The sequence below is a fragment of the Chionomys nivalis genome, chromosome 13, assembly GCF_950005125.1.
Source record: "Chionomys nivalis chromosome 13, mChiNiv1.1, whole genome shotgun sequence".
Taxonomy (NCBI): domain Eukaryota; kingdom Metazoa; phylum Chordata; class Mammalia; order Rodentia; family Cricetidae; genus Chionomys; species Chionomys nivalis.
The window spans coordinates 18,674,898-18,701,835 of record NC_080098.1 but is presented as its reverse complement, the minus strand read 5'-3'; the positions used below and the strand labels follow the sequence as shown (position 1 = coordinate 18,701,835).

Here is a 26,938-nt window from a genome sequence, read left to right as displayed (position 1 = left end):
TATAGATGAAGGGAGTTTATGCCAATACTGTTCTCTCCAAGGAGGAGGAGCTCAAGTTTGGGAAAGTCTTCATTGTTAACCCAGGAGGGAGGGGGTCTTCATAGCCCTTTGTAATGGTTAATGTCATCTGTCACTTGACAGAAGCTAGAATCACCCGAGATACAGGGATTATATTGATTTTGCATTGTTGTGGGAAGGGTTCTTATTCACTGTGTAGGTGCGGCTTCCCCCCTGGGCTGTATAAGAGAAGGAGGTAGCTGGAGCTTGCATTTCTCTCTGACTCCTGAGTATGGATGCAATGAGACTAGCCAGCCTCCTGTGCCTGCCTCTATGTCCTCCCTGCTCGCTGCCATGTCTTTGCTGCCATGATGAACTGCATTCCTCTCGGACTATAAGCTAAAATAAATCTTCTTCCCTTAAGCCACTGTTCTCAGCGTATTTTATCACAGCTACGAGAAAGTACCTAATGCACTCCTGTCACAAGATGAAAGCTATTTTCGGAAAGAAAATGACTCCTACTGGCATTATGTTGTACCCATAGATCAATGCCTTGCTCATCCATTATCAGAGGAGCTTCCTTCTGAGGCAGATGGGAACAAATGCAGAAACCCACATCTGGACAGTATGCAGAGAGAGAGAGGCCTTGGAACACTCAATCCCAAATGGGATGTTTCTCTCCATCACACCCTCCCAAGCCTAGGAGATACTGCAGAAGAAGAGGTAAAAAGATTATAAGAGCCAGAAGTGGTGGAGGACATGGAAAACAAGGGCTTCCAAACACAGCAGGATTGATCCACATATGAACTCACAGAGACTGGCAGCAAACACAGTTCCTACATGGATCTTTGCCAGGTAGGATCCCAGCACTGAGAGAGGAAGTAGACACATGCTCCCATCCCTAACCTTGAAGCTAGATACCCCAACTGATAATCACTTACAAATGAGAAATGATTTTTTTCCAGGGGAGTCTCACTGGGTACGCACTCAGCAGTAGATGGGAAACACATAATGAATGCAATGGCATTTTGAAGTTCTTCGTCTCATAACGCTTTGTCAGGGCTTTTTTTCCCTCTTACAGGTCCTTTGCATATATATATAGTTTCTGGTTGTGTTTTTATGGGCTTTCTATGTGCAGATGCACATGTGTGTCTCTGCCTATACATGCTTCTTAAGCTTTTTCCTTGGATCTTATTTGTTCTGATTGTTTTCTTGTATTATTATTTTTAAATGCCTGTTTGTATCCTAATGAGAGAGAGCAAGAAAGGGTATGGATCTGAGTGCGTGTGGAGACAGAGAGGAACTAGGAGGAGTTGGAGGAAGGGAAACCATAATCTAAACATATTGTATTAAAATCTGCTTTCTATTTTAAAAAAGAGAGTTATGTTCGGAACAATTGGTTCAGAGGCATGGAGGAACAGAGGATGAATGGAGAAAGGATCTCAATTAGAAAGTAGACTGGAATTTTATTTTTCTGAAATTCCATGCTGGGTTCTCTGAAAACGAATTACTACATGGCTGATAGTATTAACTTCAAAGAAAAATCTAAATAACTGCTAAATTAAGCCTCTGTCATATGTCTATTGTTTATATTAAATTTAAATGTTTTAGGTAACATGTCAACAAGTGATCTCACTATTAACAGTTTAAGACTTTGTGTGGGGAAAGAATATTGGGCTCGTTTTGCAGGATGCTGTTTCCCCTGAAGACAGTTGACTAACCCATGGAGTATTTGGATCTCAGAATAAATCATTCACTTTCAACTTCAGTTATACAAATAAAAAAGTAAAAATCATTGTATCATGTTCTTGCCTCATAAATTATATCCATATTTTGGTCCAATAATGACTAATTAATGGGGTATTCTAATAGTACTTCATAGATAAGTGACATTTAGTTTATATATGGGTAAGCTTGAGGACATCTGAAAGCATGAAAGAAATACAGTCAAAGGAAATGGGCTTTTTTGATGCATAGGTTCTCCAAATATTAAGTGGAGAACAAATAAAAATATTTTTAAAATATCACTTAATAAGATAAAATGTTTCTTGCCCGGTAATAGATCTCACCACTGAGGACTGAGGGTCCATGTCTCTGGGTACTCAGCTGGGTAGCCATCAGCAGCCACTATAGCCATACTAGTCTATGGGTAGTTATTTAGCAGGGCACTCATTGACAGTCAATATAGGCATACCAGTCTATGGGTAGTTAATCAGCAGGGCACCATAGCCATAACAGCACAAGTTATAAAGTTTGGACCTTGAACTGGAACCTGAGGTTCTATGAATTTCTTATTAGTAAGGAGTACATGAATAAAACATCAAAAAATCAATATAGGAAATAACTTTCTTGGATTGAAGAGATGGCTCAAGAGTTAGGAGCACTGGCCACTCTTCCAGTGGATCTGAGTTTAGTTTCTAGTGCCCACATGAGGCAGTTTACAACCACCTGTGATTCCAGATCCAGAGGATCAGATGCCACCTTCTAGCCTCCACAGGCACACATGCCGTGCATATATGTACACACACACATATGTAGGCAGAACCCCCAATGCATAAACGGATAAAATAATAATTGAAAAAGAAATAGATACCTCATAAATATGTTCCACCAAAGGACCGACTTCCTCCTCCTTGTGGGGCTCCTTTTCTGGTTCCCAGTTGTGGATGGGCAGAACAATCTGCGGAGGGTGGGACACTCTGGAATGTGTAATATTAGGTTGATTACTGATGAGCGTCTGCTAAGGATGTCTTCCTTACATATTACTATATAGTCACACTGGTTCCAGAGGAAGCAAACTGCTCTCCAGTTACCTGGGACTATATCTGACACACGGCTAGACACTGTTAGTAAGGCGTGCCAAAATGATCGAGGGAAGAGTGGAGACACAGAAGCACTGTGCGTTCTTATGCTCTGGCCTACAGTCCAGTCACTGTTTTAGACTAGGGAGCAGGGCAGAGTGCGTTATTGAATGGACATAAACAATTCAACACATATATGTACGTTTATAAAGCCTGCTATCCACTCTTTGTAAGTATGTGTATGTGTCTCCTGACATAGGGTTATATAATCCCTGCTTTAACCCAGAGTAAGAAAGAGGGTGTGTGTGTGTGTGAGTGTGTGTGTGTAAATATATCTAGGCTCCTGTGAGATGTATTCAATATTTAGATGAAAAGATATACAGTCTCTGGTTAAAAATGTCTGTATATATTTCTTCTTTGTAGAGTCTCTTGGTTCCTGTTCCTGAAGAGGGCAGAGACAGACTCAGGACCAGGTAGAATCAAGTGTGATCACAGCCTAGAGTTGTCTTATAGACAGTTTGTAGGACAAGAGAGGCAGAACTAAGTATTGCCATCATCTAAGTGCAAAATTAACTTAGCATTTCCAGTGTATACATAGACAAACTTGATGAGTGAAATTTAGCTTGTGGCATCCTGTGTACCTGTGCATGTGTGTGGTGTGTGCATGGGTACACATGTGCTTATAAGGACTCCCCTCTTCTGGAGTAGGTGGAGGCCAGAACTTGATGCTAATATGTCTGCCTCAATTGCTTCTGCACCTTATATTTGAGACAGGACAGCTCACTGAACTTTGCACTCGCTGTTTTGGCTATGCTGGGCTGGCCAGCAGCAAGCCCAAGGAGTCTGTCAATTTCTGCAGTTCTGTGTTGGGGTTGTGGGGTTTGCACAGCCACACACAGCCTTTTCCATGGGTTCTGAGGGTCCAAACTCAGATCCTCATTCTTGCACAGCAAGGGCTTTACCTTGAGCCACTCCCAGTCCCCGAAGTAGAATGTTAAAAGATACCGCTTTCTAGAAGTCTATTGAAAAAAGGTATCTTTGAAAGAATATTCATTTTTTAGCTAAAGTTAATTTCAACAGAACAAATCCTTGCCTGGGTCTCAAATGCTGCTTTGGAAATATTCAGTAATTATAACTCCAGCACTTTTTTCTCTTCTAGGCTGTTCTATGTATTAAGTGTTTATTCCTCTTTACTGTTGAATAAGATTCTATGGTATGGTTTGTTTACCATTGACTCACTGGGAACCATCTGGGTTGTTTACAATTTGAGGCTCTTACAAATAAATTTCTACAAACATTTATACAGAAATTTCAGTGTAAGCTTAAGTTTTCATTTTTGGGGAATAAACTTTTTCTGGGATAAATAAAAATAGTTTTTCTATTGTTGAAGTTTGTTGGCTGTCAGGAACTTAAAAACTAAGGATTTGGTTATATGATGCAAATTCTTTTAAAAATATAATAGAACCTGTTTTCTATTTCTTTTAATTCCAAATAGCAAAGAGCATCATTTATTGTCTTGAACAAGGTTGACCCTACCTGTTATGGATAGAATCCAAGATAGGTTTTGGTTATTCATGGGTTTTTCTCTTATTAATTTTTTCTCTTATCATTCATTCATTCATTCATTTTCTTGTGTGTGAGAATGTGTGTATGTGTGTGTGTGTTTTCCATGGCTTGTGTGTGTGTGTATTTGCCATTGCATGTATGTGTGGGTGTATTAGACATGGTGTGCATGTGTGCATGTGTGTGCATATTTGCCATGGTGTGCATGTGCACTTGCATGTGTGTATTTGCCATGGTTTGTGTGTGTGCATGTGTGTATGTGTATTTTCCATTACATGTATGTGTGCGTGCATGCACATGTGTATTTGCCATGGTGTGTGCATGTGTGTGTGTGGGGGGGTTTGCGTGTGTATGTGTGTGTATTTTCCATGATATTCCTGTGAAGGTCAGAGGATATCTTGTATGAGTCAGAACTTCTACCATTTTAGTTTTGATCCTGGGGATAATAATTGAGTCCTTAAGCTGGGTAGCGAGTGTATTACTTGCTGCACCGTCTTGTGGGTGCTGCTGCTTCCTCTCTTGATACAGCCTATCCCACTGGATTAGTCTGAAAAGGCTGTGTATTTTGGTAAATCTACATAGTGTTGCCACTGAAGGCTAAGCTCACCTAATGCAGATCCGTGTTAAATCAACCCTTCGTCATTTGAATTGTTTGCCAACTGGCTCAAAGACCAGTTGATGCCATGTAGTAATGAGTCAAATGGAACAGTTCTAAGTACTTTTACCCCCTCCAAAGAAAACTCTACTTAAGATTATTTTTAAACTATTAAAACAACAACAAATAAAAATGGGCTTAACATAGAGCATGATAAAACTGTTCGGAATAAACTCCAGTGACCGAAAGAAAATGAGGATTCCTGAAGGTTGACCGTGGAAGAGCTTCAACATAGCAACTACTTGTTCCTTGAAGAATTAAACATTGGAACCAATGTTTTAAAAGCATAATCAGAGGACAGAGTTTTGTTATGCGATATGGCCAAATGAACATTTACATTGTCAGAGAATAAACTATGGTCAATTGTTGGACATTAATGTAGCAACTAAAACAGCTGCATCCACCCGAGAAACCCGGTTTTAATTAGCTGTTTGGATTATTGCCAATAAGGAATAGAAATTTCTTTTTTCACTGTACCCGATGGCAGAAATACGTGAGGAAACATTAATTCCCTAAGACGAATGTGTGAGAATGAAAGGAGTTACAGCCTTTCAATGCTTTGGAATTACTTATACATTATATGAAAAAATTCCCCATTATATGAAAAAATTTAATTTATTTACAAAAATTTAAATTTAGAATTACAAAGCAGTTAATATACGTGGTATCATCATCATTATTGTTATTATTATTATTTGTTTTTTTTTTTTTTTTTTTGGTTTTTTTCGAGACAGGGTTTCTCTGTGGCTTTGGAGCCTGTCCTGGAACTAGCTCCGTAGACCAGGCTGGTCTCGAACTCACAGAGATCCGCCTGCCTCGGCCTCCCGAGTGCTGGGATTAAAGGCGTGCGCCACCATCGCCCGGCCTATTATTATTGGTTTTATGAGACAAAGTTTCTCTGTATAGCCCTGGTGCTCCTGGAACTTGCTCTATACATCAAGTTGGCCTCAAACTCAGAGATTCATCTGCCTCTGCCTCCCAAGTGCTGTGATTAAAGTATACACACTACTATACCCAGCCTGGTTTCTATAATTTTGGGGTTGTAAAACTAAAATGAACTACAGAGTATTGGGTGGCACAGATTTGCAGTCCCAGATACTCACAGGCCTGCAGTTCTAGCTACTCAAGAGTGGGCCAGCAGGACTGAAAGCTCCAAGGCTGCAGAGTGAGTGAGTTCAAGGCCCACTTTGAAAACTTGTGACTTCTGCCTTGAAAGAAAAAGTAGAAGGAAGCTCAAGGAGGTAGCTGTGTGGCTGGGCATTACTTAGCACACCCAAGGCCCAGTAAACAATACACCCAACCCAAATAATAAACAATGCCGAAACTCTGAGATAACAACGGGGAAGAGGCAAGGGTTCATGAGCACTAGTGACAATTCTGAAACCACAGGAGACAGCAGAAATAAATGCTATATTTTCTTCTCCGAGCTTTTAAAACAGTGGCTTTCTTTGAGAAAGAGAGAAGGGAATGAAATTAAAACTCAACAAAAATAAAACAATACTAACTCCTAACTCCACATCACTGTACTTCAAGTAAATCACTGCCCTTGAGTCAGATGAATTGGAAAAATTATAGAGCAAGTAAGAAAATAGAACTGAGTTCTAAGGAAACCCAACATAGCAGCAGTTTAGAATGTTGCTAAAGTCATTCTTTTTCCGAGCTTGTGTGTGCATCTATGTGTATGTGTGTTTGTGCATGTGTGTGAGTGAGTGAGTGGTGTATACTCGTGTACGTGTGCCTATGCATGTCCATGTATGTGGATGCCGGTGATACTAGCAGGTGTCTTCGTCTATCACTTTCCAGAACAGTTTTTGATATGAGTCTCTGACTGAATCTGGAACTTATTGACTGGAAAGGACTAACTGGCCAGCATGCCCCACTGAGCCTCCTCTTTCTTCTCCTGCAGTGCTAATATTGCAGCGATGCATGCCATACTTGACTCCTTAGAGTAGGGACTGGGGGTTGGGTCTTAGGTTGTCATACTTGTTTGCACTGCAAATGCTTTAGACTGTGCCATCTCACTGGCCCTCGATTAAGTCACTCTTAAAGAAAAATATGTAGTGCTAATATTTTTACAGGTAAAAACAAAACTCCAAATATAGAATTTCTAGATAGAACTAGAAGAGAGAGATGGAGTTGGGGGCAGACACACACACACACACACACACACAGAGGGGGGGGGGGTCGGTGGAGGAGAGAGAAAGATCAAATCCACTAGGGAAAAACAATACAGAAAAGCACAAAGGAGACAAGAAGGAGCAGAAGCAGAAAGAGATGTGTGGCCAGGTGCTGGAAGAGTAGACACCCTTCTCCTTGTTCCCCAGAACAAGGCAGTGATGGAATAAGCTAGGTCTAGCCCTGAGAGGCACAGTATCAAGAAGTCAGAGACTGTTTAAATCTGAGTCAAGAGAGGGGAAAGAGAGCTACTCAGGCCCTTCTGAAATCAGTACTTCCTGCCCTGGGGGAGCAGAGAATTTCCAATGGGAGTCAAAAAACAAGAAACGCAGACAGTAAACCTCAGCTGGAGGTAGGCAAGAGAAGACAAGGGGCTGGGAGAGAGGATGACACTCAGACACACATTCCAGAGGGAACACTCAGCCTTCTGAAGGGTGGGGTGTGTGCTGGTGCTGAGGCTGGAGAGATGCTCGGAAGTTAGGAACACTTGGATGTAGGAATGCTTCCAATACGTTCAATGAATCTGGTATCCCTTGACACTCAAGAAAGAAAATGACAGATCAATACTTCTCATGAGCATAAACATGAAAGTTACTAGCATAATTCTAGCCAATTCAAGTCTGGAGTATCTTCTCCAGAAGCAAGCTTAGTTTCAACATTCAAAACAAAAATTAAGCAGCTCACAATTTTCATGGACCCGTGGAGAGGGAGACAGAACCATTTAATCATCTTCATAGGCACAGGCAAAGCACTGGACTGAACTGAATAGGTATTCATTCTAGCGGTTCTCAAGCAAATATGAACAAAACGTGAAAGGGAACAGCCAGAACGTGGTAAACAGCATCTATGGAAACCATAATGTTAGCAACCGATTAAACATGAAAGACTGAATGACTGTAAGAGCGAGAATAAAGCAAGGATGTCTCCTTGCACCAGCTCTACCCCATCATGAACAAGTGAGCCTAGTCTTTGCTGGAAGAGGAGAAACACAAAAGGACAGTCAACAAGTCCAAGAAGAGGTCTGGCCTTGGTTCTCATTTTCTGCACAATAATTTCTAAGATATCATTTGGCTGCCAGAAGTGACAAGGTCTGAGGCTTTGGGACACACTAGATATTCCAGCAAGAGGAGTTGCTATGATGGTGTCTAATCCAGAAACTTCAGCAGTGTAATTTACATGGGAGACTTGGTCGTATCATCTCGGTCAGCTTGGAGATGGATCACTTGGGCGGGCGGGCAATCCATCAATAATGCCTCTTTACAAGGACTAAGGAAACTTTGCCCCTGAGGCTTAGGGCATGGCAGGGGGCACTCCCCGCCTGCTGTTACACATCAGTGTGGGGAAGTAGTAGGTCATACCCTCCAGACAAGGACAAAGAGAAGCCAGAGTTTGTCACTTGTCCAGGTCCTTCCTTATATCCTTCTTCCTTTGGTGAGGTCAATCTGATTTTCCCCCAGCCGTAACCTGTTTCTGTGAGCTTGATAGATTAGGGACAGGATCTGTAAGCTGCTTGTGTGACATTACTTGTGCTAACTTGCTTTCCATTGCTGTGTTACAACATTCTGACCAAAGACAACTTTGGGAAGGAGGTCTATTTCAGCCTATAGTTTCAGGGCGGGAACACTGAAGAGGAAACCTGAAGGAGAAACTGAAGCGGAAACCAGGAGGAGGACAGCTGTTCCCGGCTGACTCACAGGGCTCACCATGGAGGAGGGCTGTTACTGGCTAGCTCACAGGGTTCTGCTCAGTCAGATTTCTTACACAGCACAGACCACCTGCCTAGGGATGGATTGACATCCAAGAGATCTAGGAAGGCTGGGCCCTCCCACATCAGTCATTAATCAGCCATTCACAGACATGGTCACAAGCTAATTTGATTGAGGCATTTCTTCAGTAGACGATTTCTTTCCCCAGGTGACAGGTTGTGACAAGTTGACAATCAAAACAAAACAAAACAAAACAAAACAAAACAAAAAAACCTAGGATCCAGTTCTTTTGAGGGATTCGCAACTTTATAGCTGGCTAAATTTATGCATATACAGTTTGGAAAGTAAGAGGGAAAACAATTTTGTTCACAGGCGACATGCATATGCAATAAAAAAAATTCTAGGAAATCAACAAAATGTCACTGCAACTCACATGCTTGCCAAAACATGAGGACATGGTCCCCCATTTCAAAACTTCCCATCCCTGTTATATGGCACAGAAAAATATCTAGGGCGAGATACTTACATTTGAACAAATGATTTGTTTTAAAAGTGCCACAGTAACGAAAGGGGTGAAATGGTGGGCTCTCCAGCAAACAGGCCAAGAAGAAACTGATACGCAGGAGTGAAATGCACCTAGGGCCTTACCTCACACCAGCCACAAAAGTTGCCCAGAAAGGAATTGTGAACCTAAAAACATAAAGCTAAAGATCTGGGAAAGAAAGCATGTGGTAAGCCCAGAGAGACAGCCATTACCCAGAGAGGACACAACCACACAAACCATGACAAAATCTGTTAATAGATTTTCATTCTTTAAACAACATTGTTAAAAAAAATATAGAGTCAAATATATCACATGGGGATAAATTATTTCAAGGCCAGATATATGGCAAGTGATTTCCTAGCCAGGACATATAAGTGGTTCTTAACAAATCATTAACAAGGCAAACAATTTTATAGTGAATGAATGGATGAAAGATCGAAGCACATACTTCACGGAAAAAGGAGAGACTAGTGGCAAACAACCCTGGAAGAGATAAAAGTACAGCTAGTCCTCAAGCAAATGGACTCTAAAATGCACACTTACTCTACTAGAATGTATGTGTGTATGCGTGTGCATGTGTGTGCATGCATGTGTGCATACATGTGTGGGTGTGTGAGTGTATTTTCTCACATGCTGGCATGGATGGGAGACTTGGGACTCTCTTGCACTGCTAATGGAAATTAACAAAAGGCATGGCTTAGCCCTTCAGCCCTTCCACAATGTAATCGGGCAAGCTCTTATAACCATGCATTTACCATATAACTCAGTAGTAGCTCCATTTGGGAGAACAAATATCCCAACAAAAACTTGTATGTGAATATCCATAGCAGCTTTATTCTTAATGGGCACAACCTGAAGACAACATTTATGGTCACCAAATGGGGAGTGAATCATTCATTGCGTGACTATTCGATGGAACATTATCAGCAATGACACAAAATGGACTACTGATATATATGCAAGAACATGGCTATTTTTCCAGTTCTTTATGCTAATTAGAATCCAAATGCATTCCGAATGAGTTCACTCTGTGACATTCTGGAAAAGGCAAAAATAAAGTGTCAGAAAATAGATCAAGATGCCAGGTATGGGAGCAGGAGAAGAGCTGATCAGAAAGGAGGCCAAAGGAATCGTTATTTTCAATGGACTCACGGTATCCTAACTTTACCAACTGGGCTCTCCAAAGGGTGAATTTTACAACATGCAATCTATATCTCCAACTTAAGTTTAAAAACAAGCTGGAAACCCAGTTAACTATGAAAACATCTGTGACTGACTGATAGCCTAAGGTCAGAGATGAGTTCTTATGGGGCAGCTCATGGTTGAAGATGTCTGATGACCTGAGTTTGATCTCACATACGAGGAGGGAACTAAGTCTCACCAACCCTAATCAGAGCTCTACAGCACCTCCTGAAAGAAAGACAGGTGTTTAAAAATCTCGATGTTAGCAAGAAAAAGGTCAGTTATCTTAGTAGAAATATGAACATGAATTTTCCTCGGTAAGAAGAACAAAATGGCAAAAGTATAAGCAGTTCCTCAGCTTCACTTAGGGACTAGGGAACTCAAGTTAGGTCCTTCAGAACCACGCTACGTCTCACCCAACCAACAGGCTCAGAGATTAAGGCTGGACCATCCTGAGAGCAAACTTTCACCCAGTTCTTCCGGGAGTGAGATTTGGTAAAAGTCATTTACAAGTGATTTGATGTCAGTCAGTAAAGTGAGTAGCACACTCTAGCTGGTCTTGAAATCTCACTGCTTAGCATATTTCTTGCTAAAATTCTTCCGTATTGTACCAGAAGATGTGCATGAAAAGTTCTAAAAATTAGGGGTGTGGGAGCTCCAAACGTTCATAGAATGGATGTGTGATGGTGGAATTTTACAACATAACCCTCTTGTATCAATAAGCTGATGAATTACAAGCATAGGTGCTAAGATGGGCAAATCTCACAAGCATTTATGTGAATCAAAAAAAAAAAAACCTCAACAAAACAACCCACAGTAGTGAATATTAACAAGGTCATAGAATAAGGTTCAAAAGACTATCTCATAGGAGGGATACAGTCACTGTTACTGGGAGTGAGCTCCGGAGACAGATTGACTGTGGTTGTAGTTTAGCTTCCAGTGTTTTCTAGCAGTGTTCACACCCCCCTGACTTATACATGGAGGGAATCAGCATAGTGAAATGGCTCTGCATGCAGAGATCCTGGAGGAGTGAGCACCAGCCAGGACCTGTGGAAAGGAAGGCAAGCAGGATCCTGGAGCCCAAGGAGAATGTGGTTTAAAATACCAGTTAACGCGTTTAGCTGTTATTGATCCGAAGAAAGCAGAATTACAGTAACAAAATCAATAAAAGCCACTGCTACAACCCAATTTCCTTCTTCGCCAAGCAAGGTTTCCCAGCTGGGAGTCATTCAAAGACTTCCCTTGAGCTTCTCCCTCCTCACTCCCCTTCTCAAAGAATAGAATGGATGGACAGACCAGGATGCAGAATGCGGAGTCATTGGTGCTCACATATATGCTAGCAGTTTTCCAAACTCACAATGAGATGGGCGAGGTTAAATGACCACCATGTTAAACAATTCTAAGGAAAGTGAAGATTTTCCTCTGGACAATCATACATCTATCCATCCAATTAGTTTCTCGTTAGTGGTATTCCTAGTTTGGTTACTAAAGTCTTGGTCTGGGCAATTAAGTGACCTCTTGCTTTGATATCATTAGACTTAATTGTTTTACAAGGTTCATTTTGCTTTCTGATGGTCGAATGCTGAGCAGGAAGGATGAAAACCGGTAACTGAACTGACCATGAATGTAGTTTTGTCTAGTCCTTCATTGTAAGTCTTTACATAAAAAAATTAAACTTAATGATGCACCATACTTACCCTCTTATTTCTACTTGAGCGACAGCAGTGATGTTGATTTGCAGACTCACAAAATTGCTGTCCGGATTGTCCTTGTTGGAGCTGAAACAGCGAAGACATGATTTCAGTATATTTTCTCACAGTCACGAGAAACCTTCTGTACATCACAAGAGCAAACCACATTTCCAATTTCAGCACTCAGAAAAACCACAGCATTTATTCTACAAAATCATAACCATTTGTCCAGGGAGACGCTAAGAGCTTTGGGGATCTATAGAAACCAATCAGCTGTCCCTGGGGTGATGCCTCGTTTGAAAGCACAGTGGCAATGGGAGAAGCAAGTACTTTTTAGTTAGAATAAACCGAAGGGGCACTGAATGGCATTTGTTTTCCTGCTTCTACCTCAGACAAATTCTTTTGCTTCCCTACACATCATGCTCAGTGCCATTCAGATAGGAAATGACAGCTCAGTGAACTCCAGATTTTCCATGCTAATAAATGGAGACCTGGCATAAATAACCCAGAGCATCTTATGACTGAGAAAAATTTGGGTTTGGCTATACAGTGCGTCACACCATATGCTGTTTTGTTGGCAATTTTATCTTCCTTATGCTTTATTTCTTAAGTTAATGTTAATATTTAAATAAGTGTTTTATTATATTTATAAGTTAATACTACTATATAAAATAAGTGATTACAGTCATTTTACCCTCATGAGCTGTCCATGGCAAGGAACAAGAGGGATTAGAAGCCCGGCTACCACATTGAGAGGCGTGAGAAAACTGGGCATTGCATTAAGCGAGCGGTTCAGAGGATATGGGTGCTTGTGAAATGCTTCAAGAGTCTTGAGACAGCATGAGTTTCATAATTCCTCTTTGAATATGGTGGAAAAATTTAAGTTTGCTGCTTTTCCCTCAAGCAAATATGATTAATTATCAATTATGAAACTGAACTTTGCAAAAAAGAATACATGTTAAGCAGTCAGGGCTTAAAAGGAAAATTAACTAGAACTCCCAAGAGGCTAAAGCAGTGTCTGGTCCTTGGATGTAGCTGCCACCCACACTTCATGCCCCCTCTGTGCCTTCATCGAAGTCAGAGATGGAGCTACCTCTTTGGGTGGTGGTTATAGCCAGGTTGGTAAGAAGGGAGAGCCTGCCCTGTGGTCCTCATGAGTGCTGCTTGGCTTCAGTGGGCAAGCTCTCTCTGTGAAGATGGTCACAGGGTAGATTTGCATGAGTGTTCTGATGCTCTCCCAGCCATGGCTTGGGAAAGGATAAAATCCTGCTTCCAACTAGAGAAAACAGGGTTGTTTCCAAAGTGCCTTTGAAAAGACCTTCTTGGTTCTATTTACTGAGGAGACAACTTAAACTGCCAACACTGGTAAAGATGCAACTGGCAGATGTCGGGCTCACTCCCTGAAGGGAACTTCCCCCTGCTAAGCTTGTGATGGAGTCTACAGGAACTCCCCCCTCTCAATTAAAGTTCCATCTCCAACCACTAATTTCGCTATTACCACATCTGGGGGGAAGGCTTCTTTACCCCTTTAAAAAGAAAGCATTCAAAAATTCAACTACTGAAAATTGTCTTTGAACTTGAATTTAACATGAGGTTGCAGAGGATGTTTCAATTTTTTAATCACATTTATTTATCTATGCACTTATATATGTGTATGTGAGTATATGTGTGTGCCACAGCACGAGACTGGAGGTTGGGGAAGAACTGCAGGGGTTGGTTCTCTCCTTTAAAACCAAGTAGGTCCTGGGGAATTGAACTCGGTCATCAGGCTTAACAATAAGTATCTTCATCTGTTGAGCCTTCCTCTCTGACCATCTCCTTTGAAATTCAGCGAGAGCAGAGGCTGACATAGCTCAGTCCCTGATTGTGTAGTGAGCATAGCTCTTTCACAGTATGCCAGTGTGGGTCACTTTGCACTGTGGCAGTGCTGGCAAGGTTCCCGGCAAGGAAAGATCTGACTTGCTATATAACTCATATGATTCCTTGACATCTTTCCTGGAAGGAAACTTCCCCCACTAATACCATAGCTACATGCCAACGAGCTACCCATCATCATAAGACCCTGGGTTATTTATACCATCCCCTTGTTCCACAGAAGGAATGATGAATTTCCCTTCTGTAACTATAACCTGTGTCACATAAAAAGGACATTGTTTTTCTCCTTATGGGTACAATGCCATTTCCTATTGACTTCTGTTTCCCAATATTCCTTCTATATGCTCTGGCCTTTGGAATGCCAATGAAGACATTACATGTCACTTAACCATAACTGAAAAAGCAACTTCCAGGATGTTCACGAAGGTGTGTATGGAACTGTGTCCTGCACTTCAGGGTAGAGAGATCATTTTATGCAATTATTTGGTAACAGGAAATATTTTAAGTGAATTGGTACATGAAACCAGCCTATCTTCTGACTTTAACTTGTACAAAGGGGCATTCATTGTGGAGCATGGTAATCAATGCATGGAAGAATGCAGACTGTGTAGCATTTGGCCTAATTTAGTTTTTGTTTGAACACATTTAACTGGAATGCAAAGCCTCCCCTGTAAATCCTTACATCTTTGCAGTTAGCCAGCAAAGCATACAGATCAACACCTTCAAATACTTTAGTATTTATTATGAAGGTGTCCTCAAACTCTTTTATTACCCAAATACATTGAAAATTTTATCCCTGATGCATAACACAGTTTTTTTCTGAATTTTTATAATTTTCAAAATAATATTACAATTGTCTTGAGCAGAAGTGGAATATGATCATGACTTGATTTTAGAAGAAGGTACATACATGCTAACCATGTTGTCATTTCTGATTCTGCCATATCTAACCCTTTACCGATGGATTCAGTTTTTATAAGAGAAGCATCTTTCCACACATAACTTAACACACCCGTAATGCAAGGCTTTAGACCCATGAAGGATCAATGGCGTCAACAATGATGGGGAGAAACAGAAACCTCAAGTGCTTTTGTCTAAGGTGACATCAGTGCCTACACTTTAAGATTTAAAACTTGGTAATATGCACTCACAAGATTTTAAAAATGAAAAATCTGGGGACCACATGAAGTCCTAAGATCACCAGAAAAAAAAAAAACCACTTAATTCAAGAAGGTGAGAAGATAATTAAGCTAATTACAATCAAGAAGCTAATTAAGGTGAGAAAGGAGCCTCTGAGCCAGCTAGAAGGCTTCCTTTCCCTGAAAAGCTGCATCAAAGCTTTGGGTGGGGGCAGGGAGAGGGGGTGGGTAACACATTTAGATTTAAACAGTTATTTCTTATCCTAAGATTTTTCTCAAACCTTTAGCTGATGTATTGGGGAAGTATTCTACCACACAGAATAACTCTCATAAAATTTATCATACTCTAATATCTCTGTCTTATAAGATATAAGGTAAATTACATAGTATTTGATAACCAACTAATAAACACCAACTTTACAGCCATTTGCATGGTTTCAACAAGGATTCCACATGGTAGGCAGAATATAAATAATAATTGGAAGTGCCCATGAGCCATCTATATTAGTGGTTTTTTTTTTTTTTAAGGTTTTTAAATGCTTGACTGCAAAAGAAATCCATTTGGTAGGGTATCTTGTTAGATCTGTATTTCTCAATAAGGAATCATTTATGTACAAGACAATTGCACTGCATTATATATTAGTTATATCATATTATATCTATTTCATTCCATTTTCTTTTATTTTAATATGAGTCTAGAATCCTTTAATTGATTCCATTACAATGCACTGAAGTTTGTATCTGAGAAAACCCAGCGTGCATGCTTCATTTCTCTGGAAGTCTTCCTGCTCATGACATATTTCTGGTCATAAAGGAGCTAACAGAATAGAAAATGAAAGGGCAAGGCCATGCCCAGATCTATAGGACAGGTGGGCAGCTGTCTGCATTTCTATGGGTTACTAGTGAAGGACCTGGTCCCCACACAGTATTAGGTCATGTTGACCTGCCACAGAATGTCACTCACACCATCCAGAGTCCTTCCTGAACATTTGGGAGATGACAAGATTTCACTTGGAAGATCTATTTTCTTTTCTCAGATTTCCCCCAAGAATGAACTGACTGCCTACTGAGTGCAGAGTGAGGTTAGGTTTCCTCTCTGTAGTGTTTTACAGAACAGTCCGGTACAGGATAGTACAAGAGTCCTGTGTCCAGAAGGAGGAAACATGGAGGTGAATCAACAGAGGTGGGGAGCTATTAAAGACACAATCTGACTATTTTGCATCCTGGTCTTAATCTCTTTCAAAATGCAAAATAACAACAACAACGAAAAGGTGAAATAATGAGAACAATAAAGAAGAACGGGGTGGTGAGAGTCTAGATTCTAATTCTAGAATTTTTAATGTGCTGGTACTTGGCAACAGGGCACATATTCATTATGCATCTCTTCATTCATGGGTGCTGTCAACAAAGTAAGCATTTAAAAGTCTAACCTTCTGACTTGGAGATCAAAGTTAATGCTCGTATTTGTTTTCTCAAGACGAGGAACAGCAAATCGGAGGCCCAGAGAAAACTAAAAGCAAAACAGAACATACATGGGACACAAAGGTGTTTGCAGGAGGACCTTATACACAGTGTGACAGTCCCACCTTAGCCATTCCGCCACCCTACTCCAACACCATCACAGCCTTCCATCCCCAACTCTGGATGCCTGGGAGATAAGAGGAAATCTGCTAGGAGACCACAGGGCCTAGGAGACTCAGTTTAATACATACTTTGGCTCTCTCTACTTGGCCTTGTTGCCCATCTTCTGCTACCGCTCTGATGTAGGACTTCTAACAACACAATATAGAAGATTTAGAGAACTGTGGTGCTTCTGTTTGATGGATGCGGTGTAGCTGTAGGGATCACAGCTGTGATGCCAATGCAATAATGCAGGTGGCAATTCTAATATAGTGATGCTCAACCAAGAATGATGGTTACAGAGTTTTGTATGCCATGTATGTTAGCTATGGTCTGGGAAGTCCACACAAGCAAAATTATTATATGTTTAAGAAGAGTGTGCTGTAAGGAATATTGCAGGAGATCATGTTGTACTGTAAGGAATATTCCAGGAGAACATGTTGTAGTCATATTGGGGTTATGGTTGTGAGGATTTCTTTGTCCTCCTTTATTTTCCAAATTGTGAAAAGTTCTCCTGAAAATAGGGTTATAAATGGAGAACAGGGAGCCCATGGGGAATCGGGATGAGGAAGTGAAAATGGAAGCTAATGTATATATGTAACACCCTCTGTATACACCATGGTGCTACATGGTCATCCAAGCAATGTTCTATGCCCTGTTTGTCTTATCTCAGGGACACTTATGTTGACATATTCCAATCCAATAACTATCAGAGGATTAGAGCAACAAAGGCAGAGCTGGGATTTCAATCCCTGTAAGGCAGATTCCAGAAACAGCCCTTACAGCTATGGCATTGTGCAAATGAAACCAGCAACAGAAAACAATGCTATTTAACCAGCAGCAATGACCTGTGATAATCTATCACAGCTCCTCCACCCCATAATGCTTACCATAATGCTGTATGCATTAGCATCATTTTGTGCATATGTGTTTGTGTGTGTTCTCATGTATGTGCATGTGTATGTGGAAGCCAGAGATTGGCATAGGCCTCTCTTTCTATAGCTCCCCACCTCATCATCTCATCTCTATTACTGTTTTATTTCGACAGATCTCTCACTGAACCTGGAGCCCCAGAGATCTTTTTGTGTTACCTCCTAGAACTTGGTTTCAGGCTGTTCCAAAGCACCTGGCTGGGAGATCACACGAGTCTTGATTATAAAACGTGTGCAATGCTTTAATGGCCCAATGAGGAACTGCTTTACAATGTCAAATGTGTCCGTTTTTGTTGGACCTCTGCATATGCTCTTCTCTCTTCTTTGGGAGATTTTTATCTTTACTTTGTCTTGCATTTTCTACTTCAAGAGCTTCTGAAAACTTAGGTTTTGTAACTCAGGTTAAGAGAGGCAATGAATTGGATGCTGTCATGGCCTAAGACAGGCAAGCTTTCCTTTCTTAGCCTCTGTCTCTATTATTATTCTCTTCTCACACAGCCTATGATGTTGCTAATATCAAGTGCCCTGGTTCATAGGAATAAAGCGTTTCCATATTATCTTATCAGATGTTTGCTAAGTAGCAGGCTTATGGTGGTACACCAAGAAGGATGTAATAAAAAATGTTGAAAGAATGGGAGTGGGAGTGTGTCCTTGTGCACATGTGCAGTCATTGTGTTGAAAGCTGCCTGAAGTTGGTCCTCATACAGAACAATCCATATAATGCTGTGGGATTCCCCTCTGTATGCTGTGAATACCACTGGTTAATAAAGAAACTGTCTTGGCCTGTGATAGGGCAAAAGAGTAGAGCTAGGCGGGGAAAACTAAATTGAATGCTGGGAGAAAGGAGGCAGAGTCAGGGAGAAGCCATAGAGCACGGCCGGAGACAGATGTGCTGAAACTTTGTTGGTAAGCCATGACCTCATGGTGGTGCACAGATGAATGAAAATGGGTTAAATTAAGATGTAAGAGTTATCCAATAAAAAGCTAGAGCTAATGGGCCAAGCAGTGATTTAAGTACTATAGTTTCTGTGTGATTATTTCGGGGCTGAGCAGCTGGGAATCAACAAGCAGTCTCTCTCCCTACAACAATATAGAGTGAAGACAGACAAAACCTGTCAATTTCCTATAGGTAAACATCACAAGCAGAGGCTGGAAAGATGATGACTCAGCGGGTAAGAGACCTTGCTGCTCATTCTTTTCTGGTCCCTGTGAACCATCCTGCACATGTGGCATACACCCATATACATAAATAAAATAAAATTTAAATAGTCATAGATTAAAATGTATGTGACAAAATATTAACTAAAATATTTTGACCACTCTGTCTTGCTTTTTTTCCTTGGAGAAATTTGCAAGTTATGAACTTTATTAGGACATAAAAACTATTTTATAGCATCATGACATCTACATGTTTACATGTACATGTTTATTACATGTCAACAACTTTTTTCTCTTTAAGAATCAGAAGTCAGAATTGTGATTACTGAGTGAGCAGGTTTAAATTAATAGTAAAAGTCATTTGAAAATTTTTCTTTTAAATTTTGAGCCTGGGATAAATATTCCTGGGTATTTATTTATTGAATCGTTTTAAATAGTAGGACTGCTTTTCCACCTGCAATTTGCTCCACTCCGTGGCCAGACAGTGCTTTTTAACGTGCAGCACAAAGAGTGAGGGAATCAACATGTTTTATACCAAACCAGAATGCAATAAAATCCGGTGTGTTTGAGGTCATTAGAGGGCAAGATAAGAAACCTGTTAGCTTTCTTCTACAGGGACCTGGAGATAAATGAATCCAAACAATTTACTTCCCTGCCTTCTCCAGATTATTTGCTGGTAAAATGGATTGATAGCCTCTCACATAAACACTCCCATGGTGCAGACCACACTGCCATTTCCCCACTTTTTCCATTGTGGCACTGGTGACAGTGTTGAGTTCAGTTTTACTCACAGTCATTGGTGCTTTGAGATTATCTGCCGTCTAGATTTAACAGTCTCAGTACTGAACGAGAAAGAGTGACCCTATCTGAATGCTGGTGTCGATACCCTCATGTCAAACTAGGTTCTTCTTGTCTTTCAGGTAAATATATATTACATCGAGTGGTGGGACTTATTTCCTTGCAAACTAACAAAACCGAGGTTAGTTTCTGACTGAAAGGACTATCATGGGAAAATGTCTCATTCTGCCTTTCATATCTTCCTTTCAACATCCATCTGTTGTTCATTAGTTTCCATTCAAGTACTTTGCACAGTGTTGTAGACCAGATAGAACCTGGGCTTTGTGGTCAGGCCTGGTTGGAATCCTGGTTCTGCCTTTCATCACCAGTGTGACTTCAGGCAGTGTGTTTGTCTTTTCCAGACCAGAGTGTCCTTGTCTATTAAACAGGTGAGACGCAGTGGGATAACACTGACATAGTTATTCTCTCGTGATGGTCTAGGGACACAGAGGGCATTTGGTACACGAGAGCTAACAGGAATCTGTTAAGGGATTTCACTGGCGTTGAAATGTTTAAGTTAATGAATGAATTAAATTTTTATACAAGAAGTAAGTTTACATGATTTCAGCTAGTCACATTTTTAAAGTACCGAAGATCAGTGCAATAAAATAGTGTAAAGGAGTAAAATTATGATTGATTGTACATGCTCCGGGAGTACACATAGGAAAGAGGTATTATTTCAGAAAAGGTTGCTGACGCTCAGTGCTCAGTTCAGGTTGTGAAACACTGGGATGAAAGATCAATTTGCCAGAAGACACATCAGCACCTTTGAAAGGCAATTGGGATTCTCCCCAGGGATGCATAGGATAGGCAACAGGACCACAAAGCCCCTTTGAGAGGATGGCCAAGTGGCATGGGTGTCTCGAGCCCACCAGGGAGGTGTTCCCATGCAAACCGATGCTATCGTAAACTTTTACCAAGTTCTATTCAAACAGGACATTCCGCTGATGACAGAAGTAAGGTTAAACAGAGGATTATGTACGTTCTCTTTATTGTGATTTAGTTGTGTGACCTTTTCAGAATCTCAGAATTTGTTCCATGGTTTCAAAATTGCTGCTGTTATATTTATTATGAGGCGTTGTTGTTGAGCAGTTAAGCTGAGTTGAGCAGGTTATCCTGAGTCAGTGCCTACTCTTCTCTCTCAAGATCACTACTCGGCTTATTTTCCTTTCACCACTATGATTTTTGTATTATTTTTCAAATATATTTTATTTAAAATTGATTGATGTGTGTGTGTGTATGTGTGTGTGTGTGTGTGTGTGTGTGTGAGACATGTGCTTAGGTGTTCATAGAGGCCAGAAGAGAATGTTGGGCCCTCTGGAACTATAGTTATATTGTGGGGGTGCTGGAAACAGAACTCTAATGCCCTGGAAGACAAAGCACTCGTACTGTCGAGCCTCCTCTCTACCCCTATTTTTCAAACATAGACCTAGCAAAAATCATTTACAAACCAGGTATGACTATTTCTAACATGAAAATACTATAATATTCATATGAGAGGCAGATTGGAAAAGAGTTCTCTTTGCTAATGTAGTTTAAAAATTATTTCCTCTCCCCCTTTAGACAAGGCTGGCCTTGAACCCACTGTAGCTTGGGGATGGGCTTGAATTTCTGGGCCTCTTTCTGCCAGCTCTTGAGTGCTGGCATTACAGGCACGCGACTACACTCCTGGTTGGTTTACACAGTACTGGGACTCGAACCCAGGACTTTGTGTGTGCTACGCAGGCATTCTACCAAATAAGCTACATTCTTAGCCCTCTTACATAGCTTATTTTAAAGCTTTTTAACTTAATGTTGTAGTTTAAAGATAAAATCTATATTGGAATTAAAAGAAAATAATCAAAGGCAAAAATCTGAGGTGCACGTGTGCTCACGGACTTTCTGTGACTACAAGATGTAATTTGTAAAGTCTACAGAAAAAGAGTGCAAAAGCATACATCTGTCTGTGGCTCTGACCCACCATTATCACTCCACGTAGGTTAACACGCTAAATCCCTGTCTGCTGGGAATTTCCTGGGCAATCTGTTCTAGCTGCTGTTTGCTGGGTGCTAATTGGGGGAGTTTCCCACTAGTCCTCTGTGAAATCCAATCAGTCAGAGATCAGGAAGGACTGCTGGTGTTCTCTTACGTTCGTGCCAGCCACCATTGGGTTCCCAAGGTCACACACCACCATCCTGGTCACATTTTCCATCTTGTATTCACAGCTCAGCGGCCTCAGTCCCTACAACAGGAAAAGAGCACCGTTACGGAGTTCAGGGGCAGAATGAGTTACATCCTGTTGCATGCGATGTGGGAGGCCTCGGAGCTCCCCTTGATTTCAAACACCTGTGTGCGTCACGCTGCACCAAGTTAATCCAATCCGATACCATCAACTCAAGAGCAAAATCCGGAGGAAAAAGAACAAGTTAAACTTTAGGAGAAGTTGTGTAAACACGTGTTTTGCTGAGGAATAAGAAGCTCAGGCAGTACTTATGTGGACATTTTGTACTTTCACTATCTTAATGTTAAACTCAGAACAGTAAGATCACAAAGTGATCAAACATGAAGAGATTTATTCCTGACGTTCCTATCACAAGAGCGAAATGATGAGGAAGCACGCAGTTGCTGTGTCTCTATGGCCATTTGCGGAGGAATTGCCTTGAACCCAGCTTCTGACACATCACACATCACAGAGGAACCCTCTGCTAGATCTTGTGTGTCAGATCCTTCAAATATTTAAGATGTAATTTTAAAAAATTGACTTTTTAGGTGAGCATACAAAGGAATGAGTATTTTCTTTCTTTTTTAAAAAAGCATTTGTTTTATTAGTGTGTGTGCGCATGTGAGTAAGCACACATATGTTTGGGTGACTTTGAAGGCCAGAAAGAGGGTGTTGGATCCCTGGGTTTGGAGTTACAGGCATGACACTGTTGTATTCTCTCTCAGTCCTCACGGAGGCATTTTCATACCTATGTGCTATATACACATTGCTTTCGATAGCCCCCACCTGTACTGTACCCCACATTCTCTGGTGAATGTTCACGGTTTGTGTTTAACTGGTTCTTCCTCTCTATGCCCCTCTCTCTACACCCAATCCTGATCAGAACTTCTGAATACTCCAGCTTGAGGAGGTTTCCGTTTTCGTCTGAATAAGTCTCAGTTTTCCTGAAGAGAACGGGGTGCAAAGACCCTTCTTTGCAGCCTCTGCCCCTCCCAAGCCCACCCATGTCTTCGTGGCTGGGCGGAAATCCACCCTTCACTTTCCACCCCAACTCCTTGTCCGTCTTTCCAAACCTGATGGTGTGGCTGACAATGTCTTACGTTTCTCCATCATTCCATCCTAAGTCATTCTATGCTATCAAATTGTGGCCTGCCCCCTTCATCCCCCAAAATAATATATGAATGGCTTTCACAGTGAAGCACCCTTTGGGGAACATCCGGGAAGTCAGTAGATGAAGGTTTCTACTATGACAATCCCTTACTCATCTAGTACTGCTGCTAGGATGTTATGTAAGGAAACAATACGAGGTTTTCAAGGAAAAGCTTTAGAAATCTTTCCCTATTCCTTTCTACCTTGGGACACCGCCCCCTCCCCAACCCTCACCCAAACTAAGAAAAACCAAACCAAAAATCTTCTAGTCTCTACATGAGGAACTCTGTAGTCAACACACTGAGGCTGTAAGCATTAGGATGGCAGGACTTCTGGAAGCTGCTCCTGTCTCGGTGTCTGGAGCGGAGTTTGCACAAAGCATCTGAGCAGGGTAGAAGCAGTTCACACATTGTCCCCTAAAGAGGCAACTACAAGGAGGTGCCTAGTCTAGCATCACCCAGGTAAACATGCGGAGTCTGAGGAGCCGAGTGGCTGCTACTCGGCTGAACTCGCTTTAACGCAATGTTACAAATACCGTGCTGAGGGCATGGTAGCTGTCTCACACATTTCCAAAGCCGGAAATCTCTTTACTCAAAGGTAGGTTTATTGGGTATTCATCTTTACAACTCGCAACCTAGAGTAACAATACAGAGATGTTTCATGCTGAGATTATTAATCATGGAAGCAAAACAAAATTAAAAAGTTTTCGAAAGTATCCATGTTTCCTGGCTATAACTCAGGGATTTAGTTTTTATAGTTAAAATGTTTGACTTGCTTGAAGGTGGGAGATCACACACACTTTTTAAAAATTTATTTTTAAATTAAAAGTATTTATTTTATTTTATGTGTTATGAGTATCTTGCCTATATGTATCATGTGTCCTGCATGTCTGACGCCCAAAGAGGCCAGAAGCAGGCACTGGATCCCTTAGAACTGGAGTTATGGATTCAAGTTAACATGTGGGTGTTAGGAACCAAGCCTAGTTCCTTAGCAGCAAGTGCTCTTCACTACCCAGCCATCTTGCCAGTTCCCACAGGTACACTTCCCCCAGGCTTCCTACAAACAGTTCTTTGCCATCAGTTGAAACATTTCTCCCGCCCCATGTCCCCTTCACCCTCTTTCTTTTTCTTTTCTTTTTCTTTTTAGTCTTTATTTTCTCTCTCTCTGATGAAAAAAGAAACCATTTTTTTCCTAGACATTGCTGGATTGTTTTTCTCACTGGTTCCAGGGACATTTTTGTTCTAATCCATTTCTGGCTCATAGAGCATTCTTCGCTCCCTTATTCAGTCACTGAAAATATTTATCTTGGGGCTGCTACTTTACCAGGTAAACAAGACCCTACGTCCTTATTGAATCTCTAATCATGGCAACAATTCTATCAGGTGAATTATAATAAGCAATGGAGATACAATTACAGAAGAATTCACTGTTTTTTTTTCCCTTTGTTTGTTTGTTTTTTACTTAGAAAGCAAATAGAATTTAAGGAAGGTATGCTTACGTGTTTAAACAATCAGAGAGGACATCCTGGAGGAGGTAGCATCTAACTAAGCTAACGAGGAAAGGGCTTATTGATAGTACAAAACAGGAGAGATTTGACTGGTTCTGCAATACAATAGCCAAGTAACTTGAGCACACTGCACAAGTCTGCTTATGTACAAACTCTAGAACAAAATTGATTCTTCTCTATAAGGTTAGCATCAGGATCAGGCAAATTCAATGCTTACAAGAGTTCAGAGCAGTAGCCAAACCACAACAAATGTGTAGTGCATGTTGATAGTCTTCATTATTAGCTGTCTGCAGTTATTAGTAGATTGTAATTATTATGAAGACCCGAAGGATAAAGACCCTCTTCACTGAAGAGGATGAAGTTACAGAACTAGTGTGTCAGTGCACAATAGAGGGACGAACCAAATAGAAATTCACTGGAGCTAGAATTTAGGACATGGGGGTGAATGAAGCAGCAACTACTAGGAAGATTGATGGCACAGGGGCAAGGAAGAGCATGAAAGAAATAAAAGGAAATATATAAGTAAAGAAGAGAAATAAAAAAGAGAAAGAAAAGAAGGAGAAAAAGAGGGAGAAAGGAGGAGGGAAATATGGAAGGTAGGAGAGTGGGAGGGAGAGAGAAAGGAAGGAAGAAAGAGAGAGAGAAAAAGAGGGGAAGGAAGAAGAGAGGGAATGAAAATAAGGAAAGGAAAAAGAAAAAATTGGATACAAAAAATTATGTACATGTCTAGTCTCATGGATTCTTGTTTTGTTGAATTATTTTCTCAATTTAAAAAAAATTGAACCAAACAGCAATCAAGTATCTTTGACACTTAAAATCATTATGTATTTATATTCAAGAAAGTGATTTAAAAGTACATGCACTCATCAAATTGTGTACTGAGACTTTTCCTCTTAATTACACCTCACTAGAACAATTTAAAACACTGATGTTTTAAATTGTGTTCAAATCCATCCTCACTGGCAGGCAGGACAGTTAGAAGGAAAGTCTCCCTGCTCTTCCCAAGAATATTTGCAGTTGTCATGGTATTTTTCCTCTTCCACTGCAACCGTCAGCATCCCTTGATATTCTAATTTCTCCAAGGAATGATTGAAAATGCTCCCATTTTCTCCTTCCTCTAGTTATGCTGCTTTTATGTTTGTGTCTCTGTTATTTCAGTAAATAATAGACAAACGGTGAGTGCAGCTCTCACCCAACACATGGCAGTGTTCAGTGGCCATTTTGAATTGAAAATGCCATCTCTTGATAAAATGTCTGCAGGCAAAGAGAACAAAAGAGAAGGAAAGGCAAAAGAGACGGCTTGGGGGCTAAGAGCACTAACTTTTCTTACAGAGACCTCGGTTCAGATCCCACCAACCCTACTAAGCAGCTCATAGCCACTTGTAACTCCAGCTCCAGATGATCTGACAGCCTCTTCTGGCCTCCACACACACACACACACACACACACACACACACACACACTAAAAATAAATCTTTTAAAAGGAGGAAAAAGCATGTCACCTACAAATACTTACATGATATATAAACAAATACAAACATTTAACTTAAGTGTGTTTTTTTTTTTTTAATATTTTTGGGTTCCCGTCAAAATTTTGTTTTTATTCCCTACACATCATCCCAGAGACCCTGACTTTGTTTCTAAAAAGCCTCTGTTTTAGAATGTTCTTTTATCAGAACATCCATCCAGTTTGTTGTTCATTTTGCTGCAATGGAAAACACCAGTGAGCCCTTATCTGTATCTTTGGCTATGAACATTGTAACAGGCACCATCCATAATCTCAACTGAGACTGATGCTTCTTTCTTTCTTCCTTTCTTTTCTCTTTCCCCTCTTTCCCTTCCTTCCTTCCTTCCTTCCTTCCTTCCTTCCTTCCTTCCTTCCTTCCTTCCTTCCTTCCTTTCTCTTTCTCTCCTGCCCCCCCCCCCCGTTTCTTTTTGACAGTGTTTCCCTATATGTACAGGCTGGCCTTGAACTTGTGATCCTTCTTTCTCTCCCTCCCAAGTGCTAGATTATAAGGATTCACATCCACACCAGGCAGTTTTTCTGCAACTTTTTAGATGCTCTTATCACATCAGACAGATCACTTTCCATGACATTGCTCAACCATTAGACTATGAAAGCCCCTTAGAGAATGTGGTCTTGAAAAAGTGGTGGACACATAATAAATTTTAGTTAAATAAATCCAACAGAAAGCATTTATGGAGCA

At 40.8% G+C, this 26,938-nt stretch overlaps 1 protein-coding gene across 3 annotated transcripts in view; it reads right to left on the bottom strand.

Annotated features, from left to right (window-relative positions):
• Positions 1–26,938, bottom strand: part of Itga8 (integrin subunit alpha 8) — a 179,736-nt gene that overhangs the window by 45,801 nt on the left and 106,997 nt on the right. Inside the window, exons 21-25 of one of the 3 annotated variants that reach the window (XR_009058197.1) lie at positions 22,004–22,096; positions 16,759–16,838; positions 12,321–12,401; positions 6,120–6,220; positions 2,591–2,696 (exon numbers count right to left, since the gene is read on the bottom strand). Coding sequence is in view for 2 of the 3 variants with exons in the window: in XM_057787446.1 (XP_057643429.1) it covers positions 2,591–2,696; positions 12,321–12,401; positions 16,759–16,838; positions 22,004–22,096 (360 nt within the window). In the remaining variant the exon portion in view is untranslated. Of the gene's footprint in view, positions 1–2,590; positions 2,697–6,119; positions 6,225–12,320; positions 12,402–16,758; positions 16,839–22,003; positions 22,097–26,938 lie in introns of those variants that run through there. The other 2 variants (XM_057787447.1, XM_057787446.1) reach the window with 2 other exon arrangements.